The sequence below is a fragment of the Pseudophryne corroboree genome, chromosome 6 (genome assembly GCF_028390025.1).
Source record: "Pseudophryne corroboree isolate aPseCor3 chromosome 6, aPseCor3.hap2, whole genome shotgun sequence".
In the NCBI taxonomy this organism is placed as follows: domain Eukaryota; kingdom Metazoa; phylum Chordata; class Amphibia; order Anura; family Myobatrachidae; genus Pseudophryne; species Pseudophryne corroboree.
The window spans coordinates 436,274,710-436,296,174 of NC_086449.1; the positions used below are offsets into that span (position 1 = coordinate 436,274,710).

Below are 21,465 nucleotides of genomic sequence, written 5' to 3' on the forward strand. Positions count from 1 at the left end.
CCTGTCAGCCAGAAGCAGAGCCATGAAACTATTCAGGAAGTTGGTTCCAACTTCTACCCCCTAAGTCCCACGAAGCAGGGAGACTGTTGCCAGCAGTTCTCCCTGAAAATAAAAAAACTAACATAAGTCTTTTCAGATAAACTCAGTAGAGCTCCCCTGGAGTGCATCCAGTCTGCCTGGGCACATTTTCTAAACTGAGGTCTGGAGGAGGGGCATAGAGGGCGGAGCCAGTTCACACCCTTGAAAATTCTTAAAGTGCCCATGGCCCCTGCAGAACCGTCTATACCCCATGGTACTGAAGTGGACCCCAGCATCCTCTAGGACGTATGAGAAATATAAAGGGTATAGTACCCCCAAAACATGCCCCAAATGTTCATTCTATAAATAGCATTCTGCTCAGTCAGTGATATACTGTACATATGAGTATTGAGGAGGTAGGTCACAGGTTTGTCTATGTAATTTGTATAATATAATAGCAAATTCTGATAAAGCATCAAACTTCAGCAGCCATCAGACATAATCATTTTACTACAAAAAGAGATTATGATAAAAAGGTTTATAATATTCTAAAGTATATCCTATAAATAAATATAAACATGGCAAATACAATACATAGATAACAAAACAATTTGCTGTTGATATGAAACAGTACAGTATGTTACAACAAGTACATTATACAGATGTGAATTACATTGTGACAATACTTTTCAGGATGAAGTACTATGCATATCACAAATCAGCAAGTCTACAATGATACATTTTCAATATGTATGCAGATATTCTGAGTTATACAAATATGCATTTGTGCAATTGCATATATATCTGGAAGCTCTTTGCATTTGTGGCCAGCATAGCAGTGGCATTTGAAGTTTTCTGAGTAATATTTAAGGTCTTCTAGACTTGGAGTTCCTCTGACGTTATAGGTACCTTTATATTGTTCTATTGCAATGTTTGTTTGATTCAGATGCAGATAAGTGCTAGTGTTCCATGCTTTGCGGATGCATACTCCATTATTCTGGCACAGTACAGCACTGCACAGTTTGGCTGATAATGAGACATTGATCACATATGGATTGAGAATATTGATAATGAAGGTATTCAAACTCGTGCAAGAATTCTAAAACAAACAACAAAAGGAAATTAGTAAACATCAAACTAATGATTGATATACATACAGGTATATTATTGTTGAAATCATAACAAATTATATTTTCCATTTACATTAAACTTCTTTATCCTTTGATCAGAGGTTGGCAACCCAATTGGTTCTGTGACACACCTGTTAACACTGCTGCCTCCTGACTTATTTATGTTACACAGAAATGTTAAATAAATATCTTTGGAGAATAAAATGAGTTAAGCTGGCCATACACTACGTCAACATCGTGTACGAATACACGATACTGGCGCGTCACTCGACTCATCGCATGCACATTGTGCATGTTTTGGGTGCGAATACAATGCGATGCACGGTCCCGCTGGTAGCACGTTGCATAAATTGATCATATGTGCTGGCAGTTGCGGAGGTACGATAGATCGTATGGTACAAAGCACTGTACAATCTATCGCAAGCTGGGGAGGTATGGGGCAGGGGACGGCTTGTATCTAATGTGAGTCATCCAAGTGTATGGCCAGCCTTACAGTACAGCTCATTTCTTTTATTTACATTTAAAGTACAGTACTATATACCTGTAGTTAAAATATAGGTTTTTTTTTTTTATTATTTCCTGTGCACAACACTGGCCTGGTATTGAGCCAGTACTCATAAATATACTCACTCTTTCTTTCTCTCTCTCTCTCTCTCTCTCCCTCATTTTGTCATCTCCCCACCCTCTCTTCTTCCTCCTCTCTCACCAGGGGGGTATATTTACTAAAAGTCGATTTAGGTCGATGTTTATCACATTTTTGGGTCAATGTTGGGATGATTTTTGCTAAATTTTTTTGTTCAGAATCTAAATCACAAATTTACTAACAGATGATTTTTTACATCCTTTAAAAAAAATGTTAGTAAATGTGGAATATATTTCCTAAAAATCGATCCGAGTCGATTTGTTTTTGTCGATGTTTGGCGATTGTTTGGTCAATTTTCTATTCCAGTGTCTAAATTCCACATTTACTAACACATTTTTTTTTTTTTTTAACCAATGTCAAAAATCATCTGTTAGTAAATGTGTGATTTAGGCCCCCAAACACAAAATCGATCAAAAATCGATCAAACATCGACCAGAATAGAATATTAGTAAATATACTGCCCAGTGTCGGACTGGGGCATGAAGAGCACACCGGGGGGAATGCTGTGGTAGGAGTTCATGTTTAGGGTAGTGGACAGCAACCATAGAGGCTTGGCTAACAATTACAGAGTTAAAGTATAATTACTAGTTTGTCAAAACTTCAAAGGATAATTAAGCAGCACAAAATGTTTTTTTTCTCATGCACCTATATTTGTATGAATGTATATGTTTTCAAGGAAGGTGCATGTCCTACTGCATTCAAAAGATGATGTTTGCGTGCACATGAAGCTCCGCACAAATCTGTTTCATTTTTATAGAAGCCTTTTGCGCAAAACTTCTGCAAATAATTTTAGTGTGTCACAATGAGGCGCATTCGGATGTGGTTGGAATTGCTATCACTGCTGCTTCCAGTGATAGTGCTGTATGGTAAAACAGCAGGAAGTGTCTATTACAAGCAGACACCTCCTGCTGCAGTAGTGAACCAACCTGCATCCTAGGATTCAGCATCAGCTCTCTCACTCACCATCGGATCTCTCACTTACCATCGGGCAGTTTGAGGAACCCATGGTGTCACACAAGTCGCCTGTCACATATAACCACAGAAATCCCTGTCCTCTTCCCTCCCACTAAACCGTGGCAACACACCTACTTTTGGAGAAATGGGGCCCTCTGTACTGTCACAGGACCCGTTTGTGCACAACGGGTCCTGCACATGTGCAAACAAAGTACCATTAATCTGTACCTTGCAGCATGAAAAGCACTTCAATCCACATCAGAATAACCCTGAATGATATTACATCTTTATTTGTGAGAAATTTGTATTCACAGAATAATCTTAGTTACTCTACAATTAAACAATGATCATGATTACATGCCATGCTCCGAGTCAGGTTTACATCGCCCCACATTACGAATCCAGTGGCACCCAAGGCTGCACTCTCACCAATCGTATTTACAAGATCAAGCTGGAAATAAAAACACGTATTTTATTAGTAAACCTAATGTACTACACAAAATATAATGTAAAAGTAACTTGTGATAAAAATACATATGTAGCCATACTCATTTTGGTGTGATGCTGCATGCTGCATGGTGTGCCAGGCTGCGACTAGTGGCAGCTGGCGATCGCTCTATTAATTCCTTATGGAGATATATATATGTATATACACTGCTCAAAAAAATAAAGGGAACACTAAAAATAAGATTTTACTCACCGGTAAATCTATTTCTCGTAGTCCGTAGTGGATGCTGGGTACTCCGTAAGGACCATGGGGAATAGACGGGCTCCGCAGGAGACTGGGCACTCTAAAAGAAAGATTAGGTACTATCTGGTGTGCACTGGCTCCTCCCTCTATGCCCCTCCTCCAGACCTCAGTTAGGGAAACTGTGCCCGGAAGAGCTGACACTACAAGGAAAGGATTTGGAATCCAGGGTAAGACTCATACCAGCCACACCAATCACACCGTATAACTCGTGATAACTATACCCAGTTAACAGTATGAATAACAACTGAGCCTCACTGAACAGATGGCTCATAACAATAACCCTTTAGTTAAGCTATAACTATATACAAGTATTGCAGACAATCCGCACTTGGGACGGGCTCCCAGCATCCACTACGGACTACGAGAAATAGATTTACCGGTGAGTAAAATCTTATTTTCTCTGACGTCCTAGTGGAAGCTGGGTACTCCGTAAGGACCATGGGGATTATACCAAAGCTCCCAAACGGGCGGGAGAGTGCGGATGACTCTGCAGCACCGAATGAGCAAACTCAAGGTCCTCCTCAGCCAGGGTATCAAACTTGTAGAATTTTGCAAACGTGTTTGATCCCGACCAGGTAGCAGCTCGGCAAAGTTGTAAAGCCGAGACCCCTCGGGCAGCCGCCCAAGAAGAGCCCACCTTCCTCATGGAATGGGCTTTGACTGATTTAGGATGCGGCAGTCCAGCCGCAGAATGTGCAAGTTGAATCGTGCAACAGATCCAGCGAGCAGTAGTCTGCTTAGAAGCAGGAGCACCCAGCTTGTTGGGTGCATGCAGGATAAACAGCGAGTCAGTTTTTCTGACTCTAGCCGTCCTGGAAACATAGATTTTCAGGGCCCAGACTACATCCAGCAGCTTGGAAGCCTCCAAGTCCCGAGTAGCCGCAGGCACCACAATAGGTTGGTTCAAATGAAACGCTGATACCACCTTAGGAAGAAATTGGGGACGAGTCCTCAATTCTGCCCTGTCCATATGGAAGATCAGATAGGGGCTTTTACATGACAAAGCTGCCAATTCTGACACACGCCTAGCCGAAGCCAAGGCCAAAAGCATGACCACTTTCCACGTGAGATATTTCAACTCCACGGTCTGAAGTGGCTCAAACCAATGTGATTTTAGGAAATCCAACACAACGTTGAGATCCCAAGGTGCCACTGGAGGCACAAAAGGGGGCTGAATATGCAGCACTCCCTTAACACACGTCTGAACTTCAGGCAGTGAAGCCAGTTCTTTTTGAAAGACAATAGACAGGGCCGAAATCTGGACTTTAATGGATCCCAATTTTAGGCCCATAGTCACACCTGACTGTGTAGAAATCGACCCAGCTGAAATTCTTCTGTTGGGGCCTTCATAGCCTCACACCAAGCAACATATTTTCGCCATATGCGGTGATAATGTTTTGCTGTCACATCCTTCCTAGCTTTTATCAGCGTAGGAATGACTTCAACCGGAATGCCCTTCTCCATCAGGATCCGGCGTTCAACCGCCATGCCGTCAAACGCAGCTGCGGTAAGTCTTGGAACAGACAGGGCCCTTGCTGTAGCAGGTCCTGTCGGAGCGGCAGAGGCCAAGGGTCCTCTGAGATCATTTCTTGTAATTCCGGGTACCAAGTCCTTCTTGGCCAATCCGGAACGATGAGTATAGTTCTTACTCCTCTCTTTCTTATTATCCTCAGTACCTTTGGTATGAGAGGAAGAGGAGGGAACACATAAACCGACTGGTACACCTACGGTGTCACTAGAGCGTCCACAGCTATCGCCTGAGGGTCCCTTGACCTAGCGCAATATCTTTTTAGCTTTTTGTTGAGGCGGGACGCCGTCATGTCCACCTGTGGCCTTTCCCAACGATTTACAATCAGCTGGAAGACTTCTGGATGAAGTCCCCACTCTCCCGGGTGGAGGTCGTGCCTGCTGAGGAAGTCTGCTTCCCAGTTGTCCACTCCCGGAATGAACACTGCTGACAGTGCTATCACGTGATTTTCCGCCCATCGGAGAATCCTTGTGGCTTCTGCCATCGCCATCCTGCTTCTTGTGCCGCCCTGTCGGTTTACATGGGCGACCGCCGTGATGTTGTCTGACTGAATCAGCACCGGCTGGTTTAGAAGCAGGGTTTTGCTTGACTTAGGGCATTGTAAATGGCCCTTAGTTGCAGAATATTTATGTGTAGGGAAGCTTCCTGACTCGACAATTGTCCTTGGAAGTTTCTTCCCTGAGTGACTGCCCCCCAACCTCGGAGGCTTGCATCCGTGGTCACCAGGACCCAGTCCTGTATGCCGAATCTGCGGCCCTCGAGTAGATGAGCACTCTGCAGCCACCACAGCAGAGACACCCTGGCCCTCGGGGACAGGTTGATCAGCCGATGCATCTGAAGATGCGATCCGGACCACTTGTCTAACAGATCCCACTGAAAGATCCGTGCATGGAATCTGCCGAATGGAATTGCCTCATAAGAAGCTACCGTCTTTCCCAGGACTCGCGTGCAGTGATGCACCGACACCTGTTTTGGTTTTAGGAGGTCTCTGACCAGAGATGACAACTCCTTGGCCTTCTCCTCCGGGAGAAACACCTTCTTCTGTTCTGTGTCCAGAATCATACCCAGGAACAGCAGACGCGTCGTAGGAACCAGCTGCGACTTTGGGATATTTAGAATCCAGCCGTGCTGTTGTAGCCCTTGCTGAGATAGTGTTACTCCGACCAACAACTGCTCCCTGGACCTCGCCTTTATAAGGAGATCGTCCAAGTACGGGATAATTATAACTCCCTTCTTTCGAAGGAGTATCATCATTTCGGCCATTACTTTGGTAAATACCCTCGGTGCCGTGGACAGACCAAACGGCAACGTCTGGAATTGGTAATGGCAGTCCTGTACCACACCTGGTGAGGTGGGTAAATGGGGACATGTAGGTAAGCATCCTTGATGTCCAGTGATACCATGTAATCCCCCTCTTCCAGGCTTGCAATAGCCGCCCTGAGCGATTCCATTTTGAACTTGAACTTCCTTAAGGATTTCAAGTTTAGAATGGGTCTCACCGAACCGTCTGGTTTCGGTACCACAAACATTGTGGAATAGTAACCCCGTCCCTGTTGAAGGAGGGGAACTTTTATTATCACCTGCTGGAGGTACAGCTTGTGAATTGCCACCAGTACTACCTCCCAGTCCTGGGGAGTAGCTGGCAAGGCTGATTTGAGGTATCGGCGAGGGGGAGACGTCTCTAATTCCAGCTTGTATCCCTGAGATACCACTTGTAGAACCCAGAGATCCACCTGTGAGCGAACCCACTGGTTGCTGAAGTTCTGGAGACGGGCCCCCACCGCACCTGGCTCCACATGTGGAGCCCCAGCGTCATGCGGTGGACTTAGTGGAAGCAGGGGAGGATTTTTGTTCTTGGGAACTGGCTGTATGGTGCAGCTTTTTCCCTCTACCCCTGCCTCTGGGCAGAAAGGACGCGCCTCTAACCCGCTTGCCTTTCTGAGGCCGAAAGGACTGTACTTGAAAATACGGTGCTTTCTTAGGCTGTGAGGGAACCTGGAGGTAAAAAAGTCGACTTCCCAGCTGTTGCTGTGGATACGAGGTCCGAAAGACCGTCCCCAAACAATTCCTCACCCTTATAAGGCAAAATTTCCATGTGCCTTTTAGAATCAGCATCACCCGTCCACTGCCGAGTCCATAATACTCTCCTGGCAGAAATGGACATCGCATTAATTCTAGATGCCAGCCGGCAAATGTCCCTCTGTGCATCTCTCATATATAAGACTACGTCTTTAATATGCTCTATGGTTAGCAATATAGTGTCCCTGTCAAGGGAATCAATGTTATCAGACAGGGAATCAGACCATGCTGCTGCAGCACTGCACATCCACGCTGAAGCAATAGCAGGTCTCAGTATAGTACCTGAGTGTGTATATACAGACTTCAGGATAGCCTCCTGCTTTCTATCTGCAGGCTCCTTTAAGGCGGCCGTATCCTGAGACGGCAGTGCCACCTTTTTTGATAAGCGTGTGAGCGCTTTGTCCACCTTAGGGGATGTCTCCCAGCGTAACCTATCCGTTGGCGGGAAAGGGTACGCCATTAGTAACCGCTTAGAAATTACTAGTTTCTTATCTGGGGAACCCCACGCTTCTTCACACAATTCGTTTAACTCATCAGATGGGGGAAAAGTCACTGGCTGCTTTTTCTCCCCAAACATAATACCCTTTTTTGTGGTAACCGGGTTAATGTCAGAAATGTGCAACACATTTTTCATTGCCGTAATCATGCATCGGATGGCCCTAGTGGATTGTATATTTGTCTCATCCTCGTCGACACTGGAGTCAGACTCCGTGTCAACATCTGTGTCAGCCATCTGAGGTAGCGGGCGTTTTTGAGCCCCTGACGGCCTCTGAGATGCCTGGGCAGGTGCGGGCTGAGATGCCGGCTGTCCCAAAGCTGCGTCATCGAACCTTTTATGTAAGGAGTTGACACTGTCGGTTAATACCTTCCACATATCCATCCACTCAGGTGTCGGCCCCGCAGGGGGCGACATCACACTTATCGGCACCTGCTCTGCCTCCACGTAAGCATCCTCATCAAACATGTCGACACAGCCGTACCGACACACCGCACACACACACAGGGAATGCTCTGACTGAGGACAGGACCCCACAAAGTCCTTTGGGGAGACAGAGAGAGAGTATGCCAGCACACACTACAGCGCTATATAATCAGGGATGTACACTAACACAAAGTGATTTTTCCCTATAGCTGCTTTACATATACAATTTGCGCCTAAATTTAGTGCCCCCCCCCCCTCTCTTTTTTACCCTTTGAGCCTGGAAACTGCAGGGGAGAGCCTGGGCAGCTGTCTTCCAGCGGAGCTGTGAAGAGGAAATGGCGCCAGTGTGCTGAGGGAGATAGCCCCGCCCCCTTCTCGGTGGACTTCTCCCGCTCTTATATTTATATTATGGCGGGGGATTTTGCACATATATAGTTTATTGGACTATATTATGTGCTTTTTGCCATAGAAGGTACTCTAATTGCAGCCCAGGGCGCCCCCCCCCCAGCGCCCTGCACCCATCAGTGACCGGAGTGTGTGGTGTGCATGGGGAGCAATGGCGCACAGCTGCAGTGCTGTGCGCTACCTTAATGAAGACCGAAGTCTTCAGCCGCCGATTTTCAGGATGTTCTTCTTGCTTCTGGCTCTGCAAGGGGGACGGCGCCGCGGCTCCGGGATTGGACGATCGTGGACGGGCCCAGTGTTCGATCCCTCTGGAGCTAATGGTGTCCAGTAGCCTTAGAAGCCCAAGCTAGCTGCAAGCAGGTAGGTTCGCTTCTCTCCCCTCAGTCCCTCGTAGCAGTGAGTCTGTTGCCAGCAGATCTCACTGAAAATAAAAAACCTAACAAATACTTTCTTTACTAGAAGCTCAGGAGAGCCCCTAGTGTGCAACCAGCTCGGGCCGGGCACAGATTCTAACTGAGGTCTGGAGGAGGGGCATAGAGGGAGGAGCCAGTGCACACCAGATAGTACCTAATCTTTCTTTTAGAGTGCCCAGTCTCCTGCGGAGCCCGTCTATTCCCCATGGTCCTTACGGAGTACCCAGCATCCACTAGGACGTCAGAGAAATAACACATCCTAGATCTGAATGAATTAAATATTCTTATTAAATACTTTGTTCTTTACATAGTTGAATGTGCTGACAACAAAATCACACAAAAATTATTAATGGAAATCAAATTTATTAACCCATGGAGGTCTGGATTTGGAGTCACCCTCAAAATTAAAGTGGAAAAACACACTACAGGCTGATCCAACTTTGATGTAATGTCCTTAAAACAAGTCAAAATGAGGCTCAGTAGTTTGTGTGGCCTTCTTCTGAGGAAACAGCTCCAGGATTGAGGCTGAGAAACGCGTCAAGCATCCCGTCCGGTTACACTGCCTGACATTCTGCCCGGCATCCTGCTGACCATTACAAACAGAGACTGATCCCAGCAGCACGTCCCTGACGGCCTCCGCCGCTCAGTATCTCACCCAGCACTTGCTCGGCACTTGGCTGACCGCACCAAACGGAGATTCAGCTCATGACAGCCAACAGCAGGTTCCTGACGAGGTTCAATGGACTGTGGTGAGAGAGCGTTATAGTGTCTGAATGTTCATGCCGCTCTGAATGAGATTGTGAGCGCTCCATCTATTATCACCTACAAGCCCTGTTCATCTTATTGCAGTATCCAAGAAGGGGTAGCCGGCGCCCCACGGATATAAAGTAATTGTTGTCATACTGCATAAATTGGGTTAAGCATAATAACAGACTTCCAAATAGCGGTGTATGCTTAATCTGTTAAGGAATACGAATTGCTACATTTTTAAATGATTGATGTTTTACTGCTAAAGTAATTTTTATAGTCACAGGATGTCTAGGTTTTCCTATAATTCTTAATAATGTGATTAAGGTTATCTTAATAAAATATATTAATACGTTTAGTGACAGCGCTTCTCTTTTGTGGTTTTTATTATCATTTTGGTGTTTTTTGAGGCTCAGCACCTCGAATAAGTGAAGCTGCAGTCAGTATTAATATCATTGTCTCATAGCCAGTACACTAGCGCCTACTTGTACACTAGCGCCTACTTGTATTTCTTTGTGGATTATGGCAAGTGTGCCTGCAAATGCACACGTATGCATGCCAATGGAAGCCTATGGAACGAATGCAGGCTGTGATCAGTCACAGCACAGCCCATTTGCACTATGCCACGATCGTGGCTCTGTCTGTATACAGCATATGGGTGAAGTGTTGCTTGTGAAGTGTCCCAGTGGAATCCTTGAATTGCATCCTGACACACAAATTAATAATTTTCTACACGGAATTGTTCCACAGTACTAGTGATTGCCAGTGGCAGTTGCAGAGCAGACCATTATTCAAATAGGGGAGCTACATCAACTGCCACCCCTAAATACTGTCAAACTTCGCACCCCGCTTGGCCTGTTGTCCCACCATTTACAGCACTGAGCAGGGCAGCATCAGAGGTGGGATGGGGTACAGAAGGAGGCGGATTATTCTCCTCAGCGCTAGCCTTTTGACAGCATCAATCCGGGGGAAGTCCCACCCGGACTGGCCTCACCCTCAGTTTCAGACAAAGAAGGCAGAGGTGAGGCTGAGAGATACAGTGGTTAATTCATGTAGCAGTGAAAAGCCCTTTATCAGTGATAACAGTGCTTTTCACTGCTTCCTGCTATTCATAGATGGTGTTACTGTGGAGAAATCTCAGATTTCTCCAGTGGTGCCCCTGATCAGGGTAGATATCACTTCCCTATATTGTAGTATGGGGAGAGCAATTCATAGAAGCATGGAAAGCTCTGCTGTGGATGATGTGTGGAGAAAGGCAGCCGAGACTGCTGTCTCCCCCCTCCTCACCAGCTTCTCTGCCCCCTTCAGTGAGGCCAACCAATAGCCTGTCCCCTCTGCAGTATCTCTGCCCCCTCAGTGTCCGTATAATGCACTGCTTTTTGAGCAATTGGTATCAAAGTTTGCTAAACCGTTGATTATCCCAACAGCCCCAGACCTCAAATTGTATATGTCCAACATCTTTTACTCACTAGAGTACATAATATAGTCACATCCCCCCCCACCACCACTATAGTTAGATAGGTGACCAGACATATGCATATGCCGGGATACCTCCTCCGTACACCACCGCTGCCCCAGTGCCCCTCGCCCTGCCCCTCTCTGGCTACCTGTTGCTGGCTCACTTGACCTAGGTGCAGGAGAGCTGGAAGGAGGGGGGAACCGCAACAGCGCCCAATGCAAAAGGGTCCGAGGGGAGAGCAGCAGCAGGCCAACAGTGTTTAGTGCAGGAGGTGCAGAGGGGTCCTGGGGGGAGATCCGCAGCAGTGTCCTGTAGTGTTACACACTGCTGAAATGGATTGCTCAGCCCCCTGTGATCCAGTTAAGTCTAGACACTACCTCTGTGATCCCCGCAGACAGCCGACCCTCCCATCAACCTCTGCTCGCATATATTGCACCCGCCATCATGATAACTCACTGAACCCTATTTCTTTACAGGATCACAGGGGGACCTCCTTATCGCATCACATTGCTGAAAAGGTAACGGTACATGAATAGCTACTTAACCAAATTATAGATCGCATAGGGACATATAAGTGGCACTGCAGGGAAGATAAGAGTAATTTGTAGAGATGAGCGGGTTCGGTTCCTCTGAATCCGAACCCGCCCGAACTTCAGGTTTTTTACACGGGTCCGAGCAGGCTCGGATCTTCCCGCCTTGCTCGGCTAACCCGAGCGCGCCCGAACGTCATCATCACGCTGTCGGATTCTCGCGAGGCTCGGATTCTATCGCGAGACTCGGATTCTATATAAGGAGCCGCGCGTCGCCGCCATTTTCACACGTGCATTGAGAGTCATAGGGAGAGGACGTGGCTGGCGTCCTCTCCGTTTAGAGAAGAGAGAGACACAGTATTTTGGGGAGCATTATTAGGAGGAGTACTACTATACTGTATACTACTATACTACTTGCTGAAGTGATATTTATACTAGATTAGATAATAGATAGTGTGACTGTAAGTGTATTATCTGACTTGTGGGGGAGACACTGACAGTGGGGAGCAGTTAGAGTCTGAGAGCAGGACTCAGGAGTACATATAACGTACAGTGCACACTTTTGCTGCCAGAGTCAGTGCCACACTGCCATTGTTGTGACCACACTGACCACCAGTATAATAATATATTTTGTGATTGTCTGCTTAGGCCTCGGAGTACTAGTTGCAAGTTGCAACGTGACCTGAAGTGACCACCAGTTTAATAATCAATCACCACCAGTTTAATATATATATATATATATATATATATAATTGTATATAATATATATATATATATATAATATTGTATACCACCTACCCGTGGTTTTTTTTTTTTCATTCTTCTTTATACATACTACTATAGTAGCTTACTGTAGCAGTCTGCGGTGCTGTGCTGACCTGACAGTGTCCAGCAGGTCCGTCATCAGTCATTACATAATAAATATATATAGTACCTGTCCGGCTGCAGTACTAGTGATATTATATTGATTTCATCTCATTATCAATAATTTATCATCCAGTCTAGACTCTATATTAGCAGCAGACACAGTACGTTAGTCCACGGCTGTAGCTACCTCTGTGTCGGCACTCGGCAGTCCATCCATAATTGTATACCACCTACCCGTGTTTTTTTTTTTTCTTTCTTCTTTGTACATACTACTATAGAGTATAGTAGCTTACTGTAGCAGTCTGCGGTGCTGCTGAGCTGACAGTGTCCAGCAGGTCCGTCATCAGTCATCATTACCTAATAAATATATTATCTACCTGTCCGGCTGCAGTACTAGTGATATTATATATACATACATATATATATTGATTTCATCTCATTATCAATCATCCAGTCTATATTAGCAGCAGACACAGTACGTTAGTCCACGGCTGTAGCTACCTCTGTGTCGGCACTCGGCAGTCCATCCATAATTGTATACCACCTACCCGTGTTTTTTTTTTTTCTTTCTTCTTTGTACATACTACTATAGTATAGTAGCTTACTGTAGCAGTCTGCGGTGCTGCTGAGCTGACAGTGTCCAGCAGGTCCGTCATCAGTCATCATTACCTAATAAATATATTATCTACCTGTCCGGCTGCAGTACTAGTGATATTATATATACATACATATATATATATTGATTTCATCTCATTATCAATCATCCAGTCTATATTAGCAGCAGACACAGTACGGTAGTCCACGGCTGTAGCTACCTCTGTGTCGGCACTCGGCAGTCCATCCATAATTGTATACCACCTACCCGTGGTTTTTTTTTTTCTTTCTTCTTTGTACATAATACTATAGAGTATAGTAGCTTACTGTAGCAGTCTGCGGTGCTGCTGAGCTGACAGTGTCCAGCAGGTCCGTCATCAGTCATCATTACCTAATAAATATATTATCTACCTGTCCGGCTGCAGTACTAGTGATATTATATATACATACATATATATATATTGATTTCATCTCATTATCATCCAGTCTATATTAGCAGCAGACACAGTACGGTAGTCCACGGCTGTAGCTACCTCTGTGTCGGCACTCGGCAGTCCATCCATAAGTATACTAGTATCCATCCATCTCCATTGTTTACCTGAGGTGCCTTTTAGTTGTGCCTATTAAAATATGGAGAACAAAAATGTTGAGGTTCCAAAATTAGGGAAAGATCAAGATCCACTTCCACCTCGTGCTGAAGCTGCTGCCACTAGTCATGGCCGAGACGATGAAATGCCAGCAACGTCGTCTGCCAAGGCCGATGCCCAATGTCATAGTACAGAGCATGTCAAATCCAAAACACCAAATATCAGTAAAAAAGACTCCAAAACCTAAAATAAAATTGTCGGAGGAGAAGCGTAAACTTGCCAATATGCCATTTACCACACGGAGTGGCAAGGAACGGCTGAGGCCCTGGCCTATGTTCATGTCTAGTGGTTCAGCTTCACATGAGGATGGAAGTACTCAGCCTCTCGCTAGAAAACTGAAAAGACTCAAGCTGGCAAAAGCACCGCAAAGAACTGTGCGTTCTTCGAAATCCCAAATCCACAAGGAGAGTCCAATTGTGTCGGTTGCGATGCCTGACCTTCCCAACACTGGACGTGAAGAGCATGCGCCTTCCACCATTTGCACGCCCCCTGCAAGTGCTGGAAGGAGCACCCGCAGTCCAGTTCCTGATAGTCAGATTGAAGATGTCAGTGTTGAAGTACACCAGGATGAGGAGGATATGGGTGTTGCTGGCGCTGGGGAGGAAATTGACCAGGAGGATTCTGATGGTGAGGTGGTTTGTTTAAGTCAGGCACCCGGGGAGACACCTGTTGTCCGTGGGAGGAATAGGGCCATTGACATGCCTGGTCAAAATACAAAAAAAATCAGCTCTTCGGTGTGGAAGTATTTCACCAGAAATGCGGACATCATTTGTCAAGCCGTGTGTTGCCTTTGTCAAGCTGTAATAAGTAGGGGTAAGGACGTTAACCACCTCGGAACATCCTCCCTTATACGTCACCTGCAGCGCATTCACAATAAGTCAGTGACAAGTTCAAAAACTTTGGGTGACAGCGGAAGCAGTCCACTGACCAGTAAATCCCTTCCTCTTGTAACCAAGCTCACGCAAACCACCCCACCAACTCCCTCAGTGTCAATTTCCTCCTTACCCAGGAATGCCAATAGTCCTGCAGGCCATGTCACTGGCAATTCTGACGAGTCCTCTCCTGCCTGGGATTCCTCCGATGCATCCTTGAGTGTAATGCCTACTGCTGCTGGCGCTGCTGTTGTTGCTGCTGGGAGTCGATCGTCATCCCAGAGGGTAAGTCGTAAGCCCACTTGTACTACTTCCAGTAAGCAATTGACTGTCCAACAGTCCTTTGCGAGGAAGATGAAATATCACAGCAGTCATCCTGCTGCAAAGCGGATAACTGAGGCCTTGACAACTATGTTGGTGTTAGACGTGCGTCCGGTATCCGCCGTTAGTTCACAGGGAACTAGACAATTTATTGAGGCAGTGTGCCCCCGTTACCAAATACCATCTAGGTTCCACTTCTCTAGGCAGGCGATACCGAGAATGTACACGGACGTCAGAAAAAGACTCACCAGTGTCCTAAAAAATGCAGTTGTACCCAATGTCCACTTAACCACGGACATGTGGACAAGTGGAGCAGGGCAGGGTCAGGACTATATGACTGTGACAGCCCACTGGGTAGATGTATGGACTCCCGCCGCAAGAACAGCAGCAGCGGCACCAGTAGCAGCATCTCGCAAACGCCAACTCTTTCCTAGGCAGGCTACGCTTTGTATCACCGCTTTCCAGAATACGCACACAGCTGAAAACCTCTTACGGCAACTGAGGAAGATCATCGCGGAATGGCTTACCCCAATTGGACTCTCCTGTGGATTTGTGGCATCGGACAACGCCAGCAATATTGTGTGTGCATTAAATATGGGCAAATTCCAGCACGTCCCATGTTTTGCACATACCTTGAATTTGGTGGTGCAGAATTTTTTAAAAAACGACAGGGGCGTGCAAGAGATGCTGTCGGTGGCCAGAAGAATTGCGGGACACTTTCGGCGTACAGGCACCACGTACAGAAGACTGGAGCACCACCAAAAACTACTGAACCTGCCCTGCCATCATCTGAAGCAAGAAGTGGTAACGAGGTGGAATTCAACCCTCTATATGCTTCAGAGGTTGGAGGAGCAGCAAAAGGCCATTCAAGCCTATACAATTGAGCACGATATAGGAGGTGGAAAGCACCTGTCTCAAGCGCAGTGGAGAATGATTTCAACGTTGTGCAAGGTTCTGATGCCCTTTGAACTTGCCACACGTGAAGTCAGTTCAGACACTGCCAGCCTGAGTCAGGTCATTCCCCTCATCAGGCTTTTGCAGAAGAAGCTGGAGACATTGAAGGAGGAGCTAACACGGAGCGATTCCGCTAGGCATGTGGGACTTGTGGATGGAGCCCTTAATTCGCTTAACAAGGATTCACGGGTGGTCAATCTGTTGAAATCAGAGCACTACATTTTGGCCACCGTGCTCGATCCTAGATTTAAAGCCTACCTTGGATCTCTCTTTCCGGCAGACACAAGTCTGCTGGGGTTCAAAGACCTGCTGGTGACAAAATTGTCAAGTCAAGCGGAACGCGACCTGTCAACATCTCCTCCTTCACATTCTCCCGCAACTGGGGGTGCGAGGAAAAGGCTCAGAATTCCGAGCCCACCCGCTGGCGGTGATGCAGGGCAGTCTGGAGCGACTGCTGATGCTGACATCTGGTCCGGACTGAAGGACCTGACAACGATTACGGACATGTCGTCTACTGTCACTGCATATGATTCTCTCACCATTGAAAGAATGGTGGAGGATTATATGAGTGACCGCATCCAAGTAGGCACGTCACACAGTCCATACTTATACTGGCAGGAAAAAGAGGCAATTTGGAGGCCCTTGCACAAACTGGCTTTATTCTACCTAAGTTGCCCTCCCACAAGTGTGTACTCCGAAAGAGTGTTTAGTGCCGCCGCTCACCTTGTCAGCAATCGGCGTACGAGGTTACATCCAGAAAATGTGGAGAAGATGATGTTCATTAAAATGAATTATAATCAATTCCTCCGTGGAGACATTGACCAGCAGCAATTGCCTCCACAAAGTACACAGGGAGCTGAGATGGTGGATTCCAGTGGGGACGAATTGATAATCTGTGAGGAGGGGGATGTACACGGTGATATATCGGAGGATGATGATGAGGTGGACATCTTGCCTCTGTAGAGCCAGTTTGTGCAAGGAGAGATTAATTGCTTCTTTTTTGGTGGGGGTCCAAACCAACCCGTCATTTCAGTCACAGTCGTGTGGCAGACCCTGTCACTGAAATGATGGGTTGGTTAAAGTGTGCATGTCCTGTTTATACAACATAAGGGTGGGTGGGAGGGCCCAAGGACAATTCCATCTTGCACCTCTTTTTTCTTTAATTTTTCTTTGCGTCATGTGCTGTTTGTGGAATGTTTTTTGGAAGGGCCATCCTGCGTGACACTGCAGTGCCACTCCTAGATGGGCCCGGTGTTTGTGTCGGCCACTAGGGTCGCTTATCTTACTCACACAGCTACCTCATTGCGCCTCTTTTTTTCTTTGCGTCATGTGCTGTTTGGGGAGGGTTTTTTGGAAGGGCCATCCTGCGTGACACTGCAGTGCCACTCCTAGATGGGCACGGTGTTTGTGTCGGCCACTAGGGTCGCTTATCTTACTCACACAGCTACCTCATTGCGCCTCTTTTTTTCTTTGCGTCATGTGCTGTTTGGGGAGGGTTTTTTGGAAGGGCCATCCTGCGTGACACTGCAGTGCCACTCCTAGATGGGCCCGGTGTTTGTGTCGGCCACTAGGGTCGCTTATCTTACTCACACAGCTACCTCATTGCGCCTCTTTTTTTCTTTGCGTCATGTGCTGTTTGGGGAGTGTTTTTTGGAAGGGCCATCCTGCGTGACACTGCAGTGCCACTCCTAGATGGGCACGGTGTTTGTGTCGGCCACTAGGGTCGCTTATCTTACTCACACAGCTACCTCATTGCGCCTCTTTTTTTCTTTGCGTCATGTGCTGTTTGGGGAGGGTTTTTTGGAAGGGCCATCCTGCGTGACACTGCAGTGCCACTCCTAGATTGGCACGGTGTTTGTGTCGGCCACTAGGGTCGCTTATCTTACTCACACAGCTACCTCATTGCGCCTCTTTTTTTCTTTGCGTCATGTGCTGTTTGGGGAGGGTTTTTTGGAAGGGCCATCCTGCGTGACACTGCAGTGCCACTCCTAGATGGGCCCGGTGTTTGTGTCGGCCACTAGGGTCGCTTATCTTACTCACACAGCTACCTCATTGCGCCTCTTTTTTTCTTTGCGTCATGTGCTGTTTGGGGAGGGTTTTTTGGAAGGGCCATCCTGCGTGACACTGCAGTGCCACTCCTAGATGGGCACGGTGTTTGTGTCGGCCACTAGGGTCGCTTATCTTACTCACACAGCTACCTCATTGCGCCTCTTTTTTTCTTTGCGTCATGTGCTGTTTGGGGAGGGTTTTTTGGAAGGGCCATCCTGCGTGACACTGCAGTGCAACTCCTAGATGGGCCCGGTGTTTGTGTCGGCCACTAGGGTCGCTTATCTTACTCACACAGCTACCTCATTGCGCCTCTTTTTTTCTTTGCGTCATGTGCTGTTTGGGGAGGGTTTTTTGGAAGGGCCATCCTGCGTGACACTGCAGTGCCACTCCTAGATGGGCACGGTGTTTGTGTCGGCCACTAGGGTCGCTTATCTTACTCACACAGCTACCTCATTGCGCCTCTTTTTTTCTTTGCGTCATGTGCTGTTTGGGGAGGGTTTTTTGGAAGGGCCATCCTGCGTGACACTGCAGTGCCACTCCTAGATGGGCCCGGTGTTTGTGTCGGCCACTAGGGTCGCTTATCTTACTCACACAGCTACCTCATTGCGCCTCTTTTTTTCTTTGCGTCATGTGCTGTTTAGGGAGGGTTTTTTGGAAGGGCCATCCTGCGTGACACTGCAGTGCCACTCCTAGATGGGCCCGGTGTTTGTGTCGGCCACTAGGGTCGCTTATCTTACTCACACAGCTACCTCATTGCGCCTCTTTTTTTCTTTGCGTCATGTGCTGTTTGGGGAGTGTTTTTTGGAAGGGCCATCCTGCGTGACACTGCAGTGCCACTCCTAGATGGGCACGGTGTTTGTGTCGGCCACTAGGGTCGCTTAGCTTAGTCATCCAGCGACCTAGGTGCAAATTTTAGGACTAAAAATAATATTGTGAGGTGTGAGGTATTCAGAATAGACTGAAAATGAGTGGAAATTATGGTTTTTGAGGTTAATAATACTTTGGGATCAAAATGACCCCCAAATTCTATGATTTAAGCTGTTTTTTAGTGTTTTTTAAAAAAAACACCCGAATCCAAAACACACCCGAATCCGACAAAAAAAAATTCGGTGAGGTTTTGCCAAAACGCGGTCGAACCCAAAACACGGCCGCGGAACCGAACCCAAAACCAAAACACAAAACCCGAAAAATTTCAAGTGCACATCTCTAGTAATTTGTCAATATAATTTTAGATTTGGTACTTAAAATAATGAAAAAATCCTATATCCAGAACATCTGAACTCCAAGAATGAATAATAGATTCTATACCTGTTCAGAGGGATTGAGCACTGTGGTTGTGGGGCATGCATGCCAGCATCCCAGATCCTACCTACTTTGCCATCTGAGGATTTGATTATGTGGTTTGCAACAAACTGCATTATCAAGTCTCCAGACAGCCCACTTTAGTATGAAGGATGCTGGTCTGCTCTACTGGGGGTGTGGGGGAACACCATGAAGTTTGGGGGTCTCCCAGCCAACAGGCAAGTATGTTGTACTTTAAAATATAATTGGATTTACACAACTTTTCATATTAAGGCAACAAAGTAAATATTATTTAGATTACATATTGAATCCTACTTGGAGCTCTAGTTTAGGAAGATAAAGACAAACCAATATTCATAAATACATATTTAACAGTGATTGCCTATAATCAAATCTGCACTGACCTCTGTTAGATATTCTTCAGGATAGTCGGTAAATACTGGTCTGCTGTATGCATATATTGGCAAGGAGATACCCATCTTTGATAGTGATGAAAGTCTTTTAGCTTCTTGTATGCGATGACGAGCAAATAGCGCAGCACGATGTGAAGACATAAGTGTCTTTTCCAGGTAAATGTTTGGAAATAGTGCTGTACTTTCTTTCCACATCCACCTGAGTTTATCATTTCTTAACACTTCAATATCTGGGCAACTTCCAGTGTAATGATGAGGGTTCTGTTTATAATCATAGTTTTGACAATTGGGGAAGAGGTAGAATCCCCAAAGGTAGTTTGGCCTTAATTGCTTTCCTAGCTTGAGAGTGTTTAGCATGAGGCGTTTTGCTGATGACTCAAACTCTAACGTTGCTACAGATTCTGCATTATGCAGACTAAGAGTCAGGTCTTTTTGCTGAACATAGTCTATGGATTGTTTCCTATATATTTTTTTAGAAGCCCAGTTTCTTATCCATATTGGTCTCCAATCCTCCCAGTCAATCACAGCAAGTCCAGTTTGTGTTGCTGATGGTATATAATGAAGAATATCTTCTTTGGCTTTTTTTAAGTGTTGGTCCATGTTGGTCATTTGGGGAATGCCTCCATTGTAGTTATTGCCAGTTATTGGGTCTATGTAGGGATAGTAGCCCAGTCTGTTGGTATAGAATATTGTAATGTCTTGAGCTGTGGCAGTTGGCAGTGTGCTTCCCACAGCATCAAAAAAGCGGACATCTATAGGGACTCTGAATTTTCTCATGCAGAGTTCTGTTGGCGCATTCCATACAGTCACAAAAGGAGACCGCGTTCTGGCTGGTGCTCTGGGTCTTATTGCATGTAAATTTGATATGAGTGCAAGCAAAAATGATGTCTTTATCAATACAGAGATATTCAGATTATGTTTTACTTCCATTTAAAGTATAGGAACTCCGTTTTAGAATAGTTACTGTTTTTCTAACAAGAGTTTTTAAGTCTTCAGATTCTCACACCTGAAACCAAGGATATATCATACCTGTTCAGACAGAGAAAGGAAATACAGTGCATTTTTATTTTCATTTATTACTGTATATCTGACAGTCTAACAAAGCTATATATGTTATACGCCACTAAATATAACAAATGATAGCATCATATATTGCCAAATCTCACAGTCTAACAGCTAAGTATCAAGTATAGTCTGCTAAATAATAAGAATTTACTCACCGGTAATTCTATTTCTCGTAGTCCGTAGTGGATGCTGGGAACTCCGTAAGGACCATGGGGAATAGCAGGCTCCGCAGGAGACTGGGCACTCTAAAAGAAAGATTAGGTACTATCTGGTGTGCACTGGCTCCTCCCTTTATGCCCCTCCTCCAGACCTCAGTTAGGGAAACTGTGCCCGGAAGAGCTGACACAATAAGGAAAGGATTTGGAATCCCGGGTAAGACTCATACCAGCCACACCAATCACACCGTACAACTCGTGATACTATACCCAGTTAACAGTATGAATAACAACTGAGCCTCACGAAAAGATGGCTCATAACAATAACCCTTTAGTTAGGCAATAACTATATACAAGTATTGCAGACAATCCGCACTTGGGATGGGCGCCCAGCATCCACTACGGACTACGAGAAATAGAATTACCGGTGAGTAAATTCTTATTTTCTCTGACGTCCTAGTGGATGCTGGGAACTCCGTAAGGACCATGGGGATTATACCAAAGCTCCCAAACGGGCGGGAGAGTGTGGATGACTCTGCAGCACCGAATGAGCAAACTCAAGGTCCTCCTCAGCCAGGGTATCAAACTTGTAGAATTTTGGAAATGTGTTTGAACCCGACCAAGTAGCAGCTCGGCAAAGCTGTAAA

General features: G+C 46.0%; 1 protein-coding gene across 1 annotated transcript; it reads right to left on the reverse strand.

The window, feature by feature from the left end:
- Window positions 1-603: 603 nt before the first annotated feature.
- Window positions 604-20,623, reverse strand: LOC134935343 (hyaluronidase-5-like). The gene is made up of 3 exons (XM_063930467.1): window positions 19,590-20,623; window positions 3,107-3,196; window positions 604-1,117 (listed from the first exon to the last, which is right to left on the reverse strand). The coding sequence occupies exons 1-3, from the start codon at window positions 20,526-20,528 to the stop codon at window positions 746-748; spliced, it is 1,401 nt and encodes a 466-aa protein (XP_063786537.1). The 5' UTR covers window positions 20,529-20,623; the 3' UTR covers window positions 604-745.
- Window positions 20,624-21,465: the final 842 nt, after the last annotated feature.